Here is a 13,872-nt window from a genome sequence, read left to right as displayed (position 1 = left end):
GTAAAAAGCTTTTACCCCTAATATCAGTTTGTATCCCAGGGCCCAATAGCACAGCGTAGTGGATGTGTCCCAGGTACTGATGGGAATCACTGGAATCTGCTGCCTTGGCCACGGCCTACAGGCTTTGGAGTTCTTCATAATCATGTTGTTCTTACTGCTCTTAGTGTCCTTCGCTGTATCTTCTCTGTGTATCAGTGAGAGATAATGATGCATTTTCCTTTTTATTAGGATGATCTTTCCTTACTCACAGAAAATGAAGCCCGATAGTGGTTCAGATGATCATTATTATAGTCAGGTTTCTTCTCTAAAACTCTTGGTGGTCATTGTGGGTCCATGCTGATTATGGAAAGGATCCCAAACTCTGTATAGGAACAGAAGGATCTCTGATCCCTTTAGTACTTATCATTAGTAATTATGATCCATCAGAGGGGCAGTTCCTGTTAAGGCAGAAAGCAGAATATCCTGTAACTGGTGATGGTGGGTCCCAGGCTATTGACCAGGCAGACTGCAGCACACCCCACTTTTTCAAACTTTCCCAACTCATCATATATTGACAGTTTAAGTCTTGTGTTATTATAATATACACTGGGAATCTGTTTAAATCTATTGTATTGTGTATACAATAAGCCATTGCCTGACTGTTGTATGTACAATCAATCTTGTCAGACACAGCTTTCCCATAACAGAGACAGGCACTCAATCCATCATGAAGTGTAATTAATTTTAAACTGTTACAATATAGATTGTAAGCTCTATGGTGCAGGGACCTCCATCCTCTTGTGTCTTTGACTCTTAACTTGTTGCAACGGCATTTATCTTGTATTTATCTGTATTTATTGTTATACTGTGTATATATCTATTATTATCTTAATAACCCCCTGTTTGTATTAATGTATTCTACAGTACAGCGCTGCGTACATAAGTAGCACTTTATAAATAAAGGTATACATACATACATACATTAGGTAGAAATATATAACCATATGCTACACAGCCCCCAAGTTACATGTACATACTCACATATACACAGGCAGACTGCTGTCTCACATACAATCATGATTGCTACAGCATTTTTACTAAATATATCATATTTTAAAGCACATAATGTCTGACATGCTTACACCAGCAGGAAAAATATATATATGTGTAACAGAAGAGAGTCCCACTTTCACCTTTTCCAACTAAACATGGCGAAAAATATACATATATGTGCGAGTACGGTGCCCCACTGGTCCTGAATGATACCATATAATAAGGATATTGCCAATACACGTCAGCCAGTATAGCTTCTCTTCCACTTTCTGTTGTACAGGTATGGGATCCCTTATCCAGAAAGCCTGTCTCCCATAGACTCCATTTTAATCAAATAATTTAGAATTTTAAAACGGATTTCCTTTTTTTCTGTAGTAATTGTACCTTGTAATTGATCCCAACTAAGATGATGCAAAATAATCATATTGGGTTTAATTAATGTTTTATTGATTTTTTAGTAGACTTAAGGTATGCGGATCCAAATTACGTAAAGACCCCTTATCCAAGCATTCTGGATAACGGGTCCTATACCTGTACTAGATGGGCCCAGGTTTGGCAACCATAACTTGCATTGCAAGCGCTATGGTCTGGATATTGTCCCAAGCGTTCTGTAAGTGCAGCCATGATATAGGAACCTTAGATATGAACATAACCTGTATAACAACAGTTCTCCACTTTTGGCCTTCGACAGGCCCATTTAACTAACACCAATAAATATTTTTTAAAAAGTTATTTTATTTCACTAATAAAATTCATTATTTAAATGTAAATAAAATGTAATAATATGAAATAAAATACTTTTCACAAAGATGTTGTCAGAATGTGAGCCCTTGGCCAGGCTAGAGGCCTACACAGCTAAAGCACAACTGCAATCTAGTACATTATATCAATTAAAAACTAACTAATCATTTCTGGGGTATACTGCAATACAGAAATACAGAAATCTGATCCCACAGAAAAGACACATAAAGGTTATCCAGCACCTCAACACAGCTGCTCCCAAAGAGCCCCCAAATGACTTCCTATCATTCCCAGAACAGGACATGATTCTCATGTTAAGCAATGGGAGGTGATTTAGGAAGTTTTGATGGTTAAAAAGGCAAGCAAGCCATCCTCATATACAAAGGGCAAATTGAACTATAAACCTCCCACTAATTAACACATTTCTCTGAAGCTTATTTGCGCGAGCATCCACACACATACGTGTAATAGGTTACATGAAACTGAAAGCTGCTGGCGTGACCATAACCATATAATTAACTCTATCCGTAGGCACGTAACTGTGCAGAGTAGAATGGATAGTGCTACTCAGCCCCTGAGTCAGTGTATGGAGGCCTGACAGATGTCTATCAAACAGGTTTGCAAAACTTCAATCGGAGCAGGACTGCCATGGTGCACTGATCCAGTTCCCACAAGTGGGTTTCTGTAGAACTGCAATCAGTCAGATAACTGCAGGTTTAATGAGAGCATCTCAGTGTATATGGCCAACATATACAGGCAATATACATGAACAAGGGGTTCAGGGGATCCCACAGATCAGGGAGAGGGAGGAATGGCTGATCCTACAAGGACAAGTCACTCAGTGTATATACAGGCCAGTATATAAGCTATACACATGGGGTGCCTATAGGGGGCAGGAGGGGGCATAAGGGGAGTCTATGAACAAGGGGTTCAGGGGATCCCACAGATCAGGGAGAGGGAGGAATGGCTGACCCTACAAGGACAAGTCACTCAGTGTACATACAGGCCAGTATATAAGCTACACACATGGGGTGCCTATAGGGGGCAGGAGGGGGCATAAGGGGAGTCTATGAACAAGGGGTTCAGGGGATCCCGCAGATCAGAGAGAGGGAGGAATGGCTGATCCTACAAGGACAAGTCACTCAGTGTACATACAGGCCAGTATATAAGCTATACACATGGGGTGCCTATAGGGGGCAGGAGGGGGCATAAGGGGAGTCTATGAACAAGGGGTTCAGGGGGATCCCACAGATCAGGGAGAGGGAGGAATGGCTGACCCTACAAGAAGACGCTGCTGCTAGCATTAAGCAGGTAACGGTTGGTGGGAAAGCCCGGGGAAGCTGCACAAGGGACAGGTGCCGGAGCCCCCACAGCGCAATAACACTGCTAATAAAGGCTACACAGTAAGTGCCAGGGAGCACTCCTACCCAGCAGCACTAGCGCCGCCTCACACACACGCACAGCGGAACAATAAAGCCCCTCAGCCAGTACTTACCTATGTCAGAAATAATAGCGCATCCATCTTCCAGCCAGGACCAACACACTTCCTCTTCCGGTACGGGCAGCTCGCCTTTAGCTAGGGGGCGGGGACACGCATAGAAAAAGTGAGGGCGTCACTGAATGGATGAGTGACAGCCAATGAGCTGCGAGGGGTGTGGTAAGGTTTCACCTTGGGTGGAGCTTCCAGCGTCCCAGTGAGTACTGAGATTATTATACATACAGCTGTCGGTAACTGCTATAAATCCGTGTAGGGTGAGACCAAGTTAAGATCAGCAAACTAACCCTTCCCATAGTGCCTCACACCCTCAGGTATGCACACTGCCCGTAGGAGCCGAGTAGCCCAGTCCAGCTCCCTATTGGTCAGTTACACACACGTGGTTTGGTTGGAGGAAGGATACAGGTGCAGGCAGGACAGCAGAGCTCACAGACCTGAGGGGTTATTACCAGATCCAGGCCCCCTGCAGTCTCTGGGGCTCCTGTATAGAAGGGACACCACTGACCTCCCACCATTATGTTTGCCTAATACAGGTTTCTCCTTTGCAAGATGTGAGGATAAAAGCTCCTCCCACTACAGGTTGAAAGGTTTGCCCCTTGTGGGAATTGTTTGTTGGTACCAAAGAGCTTGCATTCTCACCAAAACCTGCACTTAAACCTTTGTGTGGATAAGGTCATGCTTGCAAAGCTTAGTCAGAAAAACTTCCAGACTTTATATATAAGCAGTGGGATTAACAACATATGACACCCCTAGGCTACACTTTCCAAAGGGGGCGTCCATCCAGGGAGAAGAGAGGCATATATGTCAGTGCAGCTTGAACAATTAGCAAGCCCACACATGAAAATAGTATCTCCCCCCCCCAGTAGGAGTCCCACAGCAGGCCAGTTACCCACACATGAGAATGGTATCTCCCCCCCCAGTAGGAGTCCCGCAACAGGTCAGTTACCCACACATGAGAATGGTATCTCCCCCCCCAGTAGGAGTCCCGCAACAGGTCAGTTACCCACACATGAGAATGGTATCTCCCCCCCCAGTAGGAGTCCCGCAACAGGTCAGTTACCCACACATGAGAATGGTATCTCCCCCCAGTAGGAGTCCCGCAGCAGGCCAGTTACCCACACATGAGAATGGTATCTCCCCCCAGTAGGAGTCCCGCAACAGGTCAGTTACCCACACATGAGAATGGTATCCCCCCCCCCCCCCAGTAGGAGTCCTACAGCAGGCCAGTTACCCACACATGAGAATGGTATCTCCCCCCCCAGTAGGAGTCCCGCAACAGGTCAGTTACCCACACATGAGAATGGTATCTCCCCCCCCAGTAGGAGTCCCGCAACAGGTCAGTTACCCACACATGAGAATGGTATCTCCCCCAGTAGGAGTCCCGCAGCAGGCCAGTTACCCACACATGAGAATGGTATCTCCCCCCAGTAGGAGTCCCGCAACAGGTCAGTTACCCACACATGAGAATGGTATCTCCCCCCAGTAGGAGTCCCGCAGCAGGCCAGTTACCCACACATGAGAATGGTATCTCCCCCCAGTAGGAGTCCCGCAGCAGGCCAGTTACCCACACATGAGAATGGTATCTCCCCCCAGTAGGAGTCCCGCAGCAGGCCAGTTACCCACACATGAGAATGGTATCTCCCCCAGTAGGAGTCCCGCAGCAGGCCAGTTACCCACACATGAGAATGGTATCTCCCCCCAGTAGAAGTCCCGCAGCAGGCCAGTTACCCACACATGAGAATGGTATCTCCCCCCCAGTAGGAGTCCTGCAGCAGGTCAGTAGCCCACACATGAGAATGGTATCTCCCCCCAGTAGGAGTCCTACAGAAGGCCAGTTACCCACCCATGAGAATGGTATCTCCCCCCAGTAGGAGTCCCGTAGCAGGTCAGTAGCCCACACATGAGAATGATATCTCCCCCCAGTATGAGTCCCGCAGCAGGTCAGTAGCCCACACATGAGAATGCTGTGATGGGGTATATATACAATACCAAAGACCTCAGCGCTCTAAAAATGATGTGATTTCCAATCTTATGTGAATCTTGGGTCAAATCATGTGTGCGTGTGGAGTCCTTCTTGCAGCTCCGCTTTAGATCAACCCCTTTGACTGGGTCCCAAAGACGAATTCAGCAATGCATACAAACGGAGCGCATGTGTAGAGAAAAATATATACAATAGTGCAACAGAGTATATATAGAGAGAATCCTTCTCCCCAAAAGGTAACCAAACAATGTAACAATTAAGAGAGAAAGTTTGTGCTCATTTAATTTACACTCTCACCCAAGTGCAGTACTACAAACTGCTTACCAGATGGCAGTGTAGATGTGGCAGACTGATATAATATATCCAGTAGTGGCTTCTAACTAGATAGATGAAAGCAGCATTCTTGATGTGACTCGCAACTGTATCCTCATGTGAAGTCTGTCAAACGAATCTAATTGCGGAGTGTCGCTGTATCCTCAGTGAGGCACAAAAGGGGAGACAGCAACTGGTGCAATATTATTTATTATAAAAGTAGGAATAAAAGAATAAAACTTACAAATTGCGATGTAACACAAGCTCTTAAGATAGCCCAACGCGTTTCGTGTACTTAACGGTACACTTCCTCAGGAGCAGAGATCAAATGGTTTTCACCCCCAAATGAAGCACCTTATATAGTGCTATTAAAACGGTACCAGTGCCTCGTGTATAGATTCTGTCTGGCATTAATGACGTCATCACATGAGAATGGTATCTCCCCCCAGTAGAAGTCCCGCAGCAGGCCAGTTACCCACACATGAGAATGGTATCTCCCCCCCAGTAGGAGTCCTGCAGCAGGTCAGTAGCCCACACATGAGAATGGTATCTCCCCCCAGTAGGAGTCCTACAGAAGGCCAGTTACCCACCCATGAGAATGGTATCTCCCCCCAGTAGGAGTCCCGTAGCAGGTCAGTAGCCCACACATGAGAATGATATCTCCCCCCAGTATGAGTCCCGCAGCAGGTCAGTAGCCCACACATGAGAATGGTATCTCCCCCCCAGTAGGAGTCCTACAGCAGGCCGGTTACCCACACATGAGAATGGTATCTCCCCCCAGTAGGAGTCCCGCAGCAGGCCAGTTACCCACACATGAGAATGGTATCTCCCCCCCCAGTAGGAGTCCTACAGCAGGCCAGTTACCCACACATGAGAATGGTATCTCCCCCCAGTAGGAGTCCCGCAGCAGGTCAGTTACCCACACATGAGAATGGTATCTCCCCCCAGTAGGAGTCCCGCAGCAGGCCAGTTACCCACACATGAGAATGGTATCTCCCCCCAGTAGGAGTCCCGCAGCAGGTCAGTTACCCACACATGAGAATGGTATCTCCCCCCAGTAGGAGTCCTGCAGCAGGTCAGTTACCCACACATGAGAATGGTATCTCCCCCCCAGTAGGAGTCCCGCAGCAGGTCAGTTACCCACACTTGAGAATGGTATCTCCCCCCCGTAGGAGTCCTGCAGCAGATCAGTTACCCACACATGAGAATGGTATCTCCCCCCAGTAGGAGTCCCGCAGCAGGTCAGTTACCCACACATGAGAATGGTATCTCCCCCCAGTAGGAGTCCCGCAGCAGGTCAGTTACCCACACATGAGAATGGTATCTCCCCCCAGTAGGAGTCCCGCAGCAGGTCAGTTACCCACACATGAGAATGGTATCTCCCCCCAGTAGGAGTCCTGCAGCAGGTCAGTTACCCACACGAGAATGGTATCTCCCCCCAGTAGGAGTCCCGCAGCAGGCCAGTTACCCACACATGAGAATGGTATCTCCCCCCAGTAGGAGTCCCGTAGCAGGTCAGTAGCCCACACATGAGAATGATATCTCCCCCCAGTATGAGTCCCGCAGCAGGTCAGTAGCCCACACATGAGAATGGTATCTCCCCCCCAGTAGGAGTCCTACAGCAGGCCGGTTACCCACACATGAGAATGGTATCTCCCCCCAGTAGGAGTCCCGCAGCAGGCCAGTTACCCACACATGAGAATGGTATCTCCCCCCAGTAGGAGTCCCGCAGCAGGTCAGTTACCCACACATGAGAATGGTATCTCCCCCCAGTAGGAGTCCTGCAGCAGGTCAGTTACCCACACGAGAATGGTATCTCCCCCCAGTAGGAGTCCCGCAGCAGGTCAGTTACCCACACATGAGAATGGTATCTCCCCCCCAGTAGGAGTCCCGCAGCAGGTCAGTTACCCACACTTGAGAATGGTATCTCCCCCCCAGTAGGAGTCCCGCAGCAGGTCAGTTACCCACACTTGAGAATGGTATCTCCCCCCAGTAGGAGTCCCGCAGCAGGTCAGTTACCCACACATGAGAATGGTATCTCCCCCCAGTAGGAGTCCTGCAGCAGGTCAGTTACCCACACATGAGAATGGTATCTCCCCCCCAGTAGGAGTTCGCAGCAGGTCAGTTACCCACACATGAGAATGGTATCTCCCCCCAGTAGGAGTCCTGCAGCAGGTCAGTTACCCACACATGAGAATGGTATCTCCCCCCAGTAGGAGTCCCGCAGCAGGTCAGTTACCCACACATGAGAATGTTATCTCCCCCCAGTAGGAGTCCCGCAGCAGGTCAGTAGCCCACACATGAGAATGGTATCTCCCCCCAGTAGGAGTCCTGCAGCAGGTCAGTTACCCACACATGAGAATGGTATCTCCCCCCAGTAGGAGTCCCGCAGCAGGTCAGTTACCCACACATGAGAATGTTATCTCCCCCCAGTATAGAAGGAATAGGCTTATTGGAAATTTCTCCAAAACCCCACTAGCCCCGCCCATCTGTCCCACTTCCTGCTGCCAGCTTTATTTTCTTATCTAGGCCACAAATATACATTATCTACGTCCTCAAACCAACCTAGCGTATATATCCTTTCCTGTGTAAGGGGATAACTGTATATGGCTGCTGGTACTTCTCCCACTCAGGACCTGTTCGAGTGTGTTTATTGAAGAATATACAAATAACAAACATCATAAAACACATTTAAAGCCAATTAGAAGAGCAGCCACAACCCAGGTACATCCCAGGGGGTATAATCTCATGAAGGTAGTAACGTACAAGCTTGGGCCCCGTATGTGCGGTACCACAATACACACGAATGCCTTATTGTAAAGCCCATTTCATGATAACACTGTAGAAAAAAGTTACATTATTTTGTGTTGATCCGTTATGGCAGTGTGCCTCAGTGAATAGGCCCGACGCACAGACAGGTCAGCCCAACGGGAGAGCAGCCTACATGTTCCTGGTACTATGGCCAGTGTAATGTCACTGTTTCACATACAGTATCTGTAACCTTGTTACAGGCCGGAATGGGACAGACCAGTTATTGGACCACAAGATACCTTAAAGTGATACTGACACGAAAAATGTAGTTCTCAAAATAATCATGTACATCAGAAGTTAGCTATGGCTTATTTTGCCCAGATGTTTGCTTTATTTAGTAACTGTCACTTTATTTAGTAGATGTCACTAATGATGCCCAGCTCGAAAAAAAATTGACCCACACCGGATCCTAACCCGCTCTCTAGCCTCTGAGCTGGCCTGCTGAGCAGAATCCATTTATATACCCGCAGCTGCTCCACCTCTGACGTGTCTATAGACGCTGACGGAGCCAGAAGAGTGGCACAGTTATGTCGCGGGCAGGGAGAGTGGCACAGTTATGTCACGGGCAGGGAGGGTGGCACAGTTACATCGCGGGCAGGGAGAGTGGCATAGTTATGTCACGGGCAGGGAGGGTGGCACAGTTACATCGCGGGCAGGGAGAGTGGCATAGTTATGTCACGGGCAGGGAGGGTGGCACAGTTACATCGCGGGCAGGGAGAGTGGCACAGTTATGTCACAGGCAGGGAGGGTGGCACAGTTACATTGCGGGCAGGGAGAGTGGCATAGTTATGTCACGGGCAGGGAGGGTGGCACAGTTACGTCACGGGCAGGGAGAGTGGCAGAAAGAGCCAAGCCTGCATCCACCTATGACTCACATATTTGCTGTGCTTGTTGGCCCGAACCCGCTGGACCCGCAGGTTTCTGGCCAATCCGCACATCACAAATTGTTACCTGAACATCTGTAACTCAACTGGTTTGCAAACCCAACTGGCACTTCTCATACTGTCAGTTATTGTTTCTCTTCTGAGTGGAAGAGAAACACTGAGCGGATCTATTTTTTTTTCCTTACTTCTTGGCAGTCTGTGCGTCCCACACTACTCACATCAAGGAGCTTTCACTGAGCGCTGCCTGTAAGTGTGTTCTCAATAAGTCTTTGCCATCAGAACTATGCTAACTAGTCCTCCAGTGATTTATGTTAAAGGAACGCTCACTCCGGTGCAGATAATAAGCATACACGCTGCCTGCTCGTGCACTCTGGTCTCACATAAGATACCACCCTGAATGTTTAAGAGTTCAAAGAGCATCAGAAGGGAACATGAATGCCTCATATCAGGGATCCTCAAACTATGGCCCATGGGCCGGATCCGCCCCCCCAGGTTAATTTACCCAGCCCCCCGCTGCATCCTCACCCCTGGCAGCGGAGAGAGGACTCAACGGGGAGCAGGACTGGGGAGCTGAGAGGGAGGATTGATGGCGCTGGCAGAGAGAGGACTCAGCGTTGAGTGGGAGGGGGGAGCAGGGAAGATGGACGGAGCGGGAGGAGCTGGAAGAGAGAGAATGCAGGAGTGGGCCATAGTTTGATGGGGGGTCCGCCCCCCCCAACAGTATGAGGGACCATGAACTGGCCCCTTGCTTAAGAAGTTTGAGGACCCCTGCCTCATACCATAACACTTCAAATGGCAATATAAAAGTGATGGTTATATGGTTATAGGTTGAAGAGAGGATACAATGAGAAAGCAATGAAAGGTTTTAAAAAAATCATTTTTGGTGTCAATATCGCTTTAAGATCTCTGCTTTACTGTAAACAAAAACATTCACCGTTGGGTTTATTTGATAAGGGGACCATCAAGGTGGCCATATAAGTGGGAGGGTAGTGCATTTGTAACAGTCTAAGTTGCTGTGATCTGATTGCAAGGGTCTGAATGACCCAGTGGATCTATCTACATGGTCACGGCAATGTGAATGAGGTCTCGGCGTGGACTAAGAAAAGTTGGGTTTTATGTACCTCAATAACACCATTTAGCTCGTGCTGGCCAATCTGACACAGTATCAAACAATCGAACTGTGGGCCGAACCAACAGATAATGTATGAGGGGCCACACATGTCCCTTGCCATTGTTCTGTTCTTTCTGGCCAATTGCATTGTGTGTTCTGCGTGTTAGACCCCAATGTGCAACTTATGGTGCTTTGTAAGGTGAATCTTCCGGGTGAAGCCCTTGCCACATTCTGTACATTTGAAAGGTTTCTCCCCGGTGTGGACCTTAAGGTGCCTCTGGAGGCTGCCCTTTTCCGAGAAGCTTTTTCCACATTCCGTACAGGTGAATGGTTTCGTCCCTGTGTGCACTATCTGGTGTTTGCGCAGGTTGCTCTTTACGGAGAAACACTTGCCGCAGTCTGGGCACGTGTGCGGCTTCTCCCCCGTGTGAACTTTCTGATGGGTATGAAGGTGAATCTTCTGGGCGAAGCATTTGCCGCATTCCGTGCACGTGAACGGTTTCTCCCCCGTGTGAACTTTAAGGTGGGTCTGAAGGATGCGCTTTTGTGAGAAGCTTTTCCCGCACTCTGAGCACGTGAATGGTTTCTCCCCCGTGTGTACCAGTTGGTGTATTTGGAAATTGAACTTTTTATTGAACTCCTTCCCACAGTAAGTGCAAACGAAAGGTTCCTTGGGTGTTGTCACAGTCTCGGGGGAATCGCTGTCCTCTGAACCCGACGACCAGGAATCCTCAGGGTCATCTTCCTCGATCTTTATCTGTAAGATTTTTAAGTCGTTTATTTTAACCCCCGGAGGGATAATCTCCAGACCATTCTCGTCAATGAACGTCACTCCGGTGTTTTCCATTGTGTCCAAATAACCTTCCGAATTTGGATGATCTTTTTCTGACCTCGGTGGGAATATTTCTGGGACGGTGAGAGAGCACCTCTGAGTGTTTGCTGAGGTATGATGTTCTTTAGGGCACAGCGTTTCATTCTCCAGTTTCTTGTCTCTCAGCGCCAGCACTTGAGTCCTCCCAGCACTGAAGTTTAATACTGAGCTTTTCTTTTGCTTCAGATGATCTTCAGAGCCCGGCTGTCCCTTCTCAGTCTTTACTGGTAACATTTCTGATTTAGACTCTTCCACATCAGTCGCGGAAAATGATGGCATTTCATCATTTATAATTATTATATGATTGGTTGAGTTTGACGCTTTTCCCCCCGATCTCTCCTCTGACCTCCCATCTTCTAGGCGTAGATTCATGCTGGTAACATGCAGGGGGGGTCTTTTTGTGAAGACACCAAGCACTTATCGTTCACATCAGGAGTGTTTATGATCCAACAAAAAAACAGGCCTGTTATGGTAGAAAGCATGATATCTCATAACATCTGATAAGTGCGGTAAAGTCATTTTTCAAAGTCATTTTGCTGCCTCCCCCATAAAAAATTATAGTATAGTTAGGAAATCATCAAATACATATACTGAATTCTATGCAAACACGTAAAGATCTGCTCACTTGGCTTGGGATCTTCTCCCATTATCCCCACCTACGGGTGGGCGATATTGGGGGAATTTAGGCTAATTTAGTCGATCGAATTATAACGACTGGAATAGGCGCAGTCGGTTCAGGGACCGCGTCAACGAGCCGATGTGGTCCCCAATCCAACTGAATTTTTTAACCTGCCCGATCGATATCTGGCCAATTTCAGGCCAGATATCGGTCAGGCAGGCCAGTCATTGTTTTCTCCTGCAGGCATAATGATACAGAGGCCCATAATAATGTAATTATTATAGATAAATTCCATAATTGCACAAATACTACTGCAATCCAAAGGAACAGAATTGACTACTATGTGGGTTATTTTCTTGCTTCAACAGAGGTCACCTCCCACCTAAGCCTAGCAGTATATGCCAAAATATGTTTCAGTTAACGTACATTACATGCTCTGAGAAAACAAAACCGATGGGGACAAAACCTCATCAATGTAATTCCAGAGAGACGGACTGGGATTCACTTTTAACCAAAATGGCTCCCTCACACAAGTGTTACCTGGAGTTCTGCCACATGTCTGCCCGTGGGATTATGGCGGTCAGGGCTCTTCCCGCTTCTTCCTGGCACTGTTTCCTCTTATTCGTGTCACTGGAGCTTGGAAAACCTGGATCATATTCAGCATCTCTTTTATATTCAGATAAATCCTATGGGAAAGGCTACAGCACAGAGAGAGCCTTGGGTGAAGACTTTTCCAATAAAGTATGTTGTGCAGCTAAACTGTGACCCAAAGCAGGCGTTGCATTTAATTCTACTGCTAACAGCCTTGCAGCTGCGTCTGGGTGCAACTGAGCCAGTGATTAGCTGCCTGCTGAACTCCACAAACAGTATGATTTCTTTATCCTGAAACCCTTTCAGTGGGTCATTTTTTCCAAAAAGAACTGTATCCTACAAGCTACAGGCCAGTATATAAGCTATACACATGGGGTGCCTATACGGGGCATAAGGGGAGTCTATGAACAAGGGGTTCAGGGGATCCCACAGATCAGGGAGAGGGAGGATTGGCTGATCCTACAAGGACAAGTCACTCAGTGTATATACAGGCCAGTATATAAGCTATACACATGGGGTGCCTATAGGGGGCAGGAGGGGGCATAAGGGGAGTGTATGAACAAGGGGTTCAGGGGATCCCACAGATCAGAGAGAGGGAGGAATGGCTGATCCTACAAGGACAAGTCACTCAGTGTATATACAGGCCAGTATATAAGCTATACACATGGGGTGCCTATAGGGGGCAGGAGGGGGCATAAGGGGAGTCTATGAACAAGGGGTTCAGGGGATCCCACAGATCAGGGAGAGGGAGGAATGTCTGGCCCTACAAGGACAAGTCACTCAGTGTATATACAGGCCAGTATATAAGCTATACACATGGGGTGCCTATAGGGGGCATAAGGGGAGTGTATGAACAAGGGGTTCAGGGGATCCCACAGATCAGGGAGAGGGAGGAATGGCTGACCCTACAAGGACAAGTCACTCAGTGTATATACAGGCCAGTATATAAGCTATACACATGGGGTGCCTATAGGGGGCAGGAGGGGGCATAAGGGGAGTCTATGAACAAGGGGTTCAGGGGATCCCACAGATCAGGGAGAGGGAGGAATGGCTGACCCTACAAGGACAAGTCACTCAGTGTATATACAGGCCAGTATATAAGCTATACACATGGGGTGCCTATAGGGGGCAGGAGGGGGCACAATCTGGCTAGGGGGATCCCACAGACCGGGGGCGGGGCTTATGGTTCATTAGGAACAAGATGCTGTTGGTACCAGGCAGCCCTGAGGATGGTCGGTCATTTCCCGGAAGAGCCGGGCCCGCTGTACCGCACCAATAAGGCAGTGACACTCCCCCAACCCTGGGGCTTTATTGCTACTGCCACTTACCTGTATATAGGGACAGGTTGCCGCCATTTCCCCTGTTCCCATCGGGGACGCGCACAGCTGTACCAGTGGGCGGTGCAAAGCAGCGCGATTGGGAGG

General features: G+C 48.1%; 2 protein-coding genes across 2 annotated transcripts in view; both read right to left on the bottom strand.

Annotated features, from left to right (window-relative positions):
- xlcgf26.1l (XlCGF26.1-like) overlaps nucleotides 1-3,392 on the bottom strand; it is a 23,736-nt gene extending 20,344 nt beyond the window's left edge. Inside the window, exon 1 of the mRNA XM_031893346.1 lies at nucleotides 3,269-3,392. The gene's annotated coding sequence lies outside the window, so the exon portion shown is untranslated. The remainder of the gene's footprint in view (nucleotides 1-3,268) is intronic.
- Nucleotides 1-13,872, bottom strand: part of LOC101732639 (zinc finger protein 420) — an 18,827-nt gene extending 4,955 nt beyond the window's left edge. Inside the window, exons 1-4 of the mRNA XM_031893345.1 lie at nucleotides 13,777-13,872; nucleotides 12,398-12,555; nucleotides 10,533-11,701; nucleotides 3,269-3,349 (exon numbers count right to left, since the gene is read on the bottom strand). Of these exons, the coding sequence (XP_031749205.1) occupies nucleotides 3,269-3,349; nucleotides 10,533-11,610 (1,159 nt within the window). The 5' untranslated portion in view covers nucleotides 11,611-11,701; nucleotides 12,398-12,555; nucleotides 13,777-13,872. The remainder of the gene's footprint in view (nucleotides 1-3,268; nucleotides 3,350-10,532; nucleotides 11,702-12,397; nucleotides 12,556-13,776) is intronic.

Source organism: Xenopus tropicalis, chromosome 9 (genome assembly GCF_000004195.4).
Source record: "Xenopus tropicalis strain Nigerian chromosome 9, UCB_Xtro_10.0, whole genome shotgun sequence".
In the NCBI taxonomy this organism is placed as follows: domain Eukaryota; kingdom Metazoa; phylum Chordata; class Amphibia; order Anura; family Pipidae; genus Xenopus; species Xenopus tropicalis.
The sequence above is the reverse complement of the archived record's forward strand: the minus strand, read 5'-3'. Positions and strand labels throughout refer to the sequence as shown.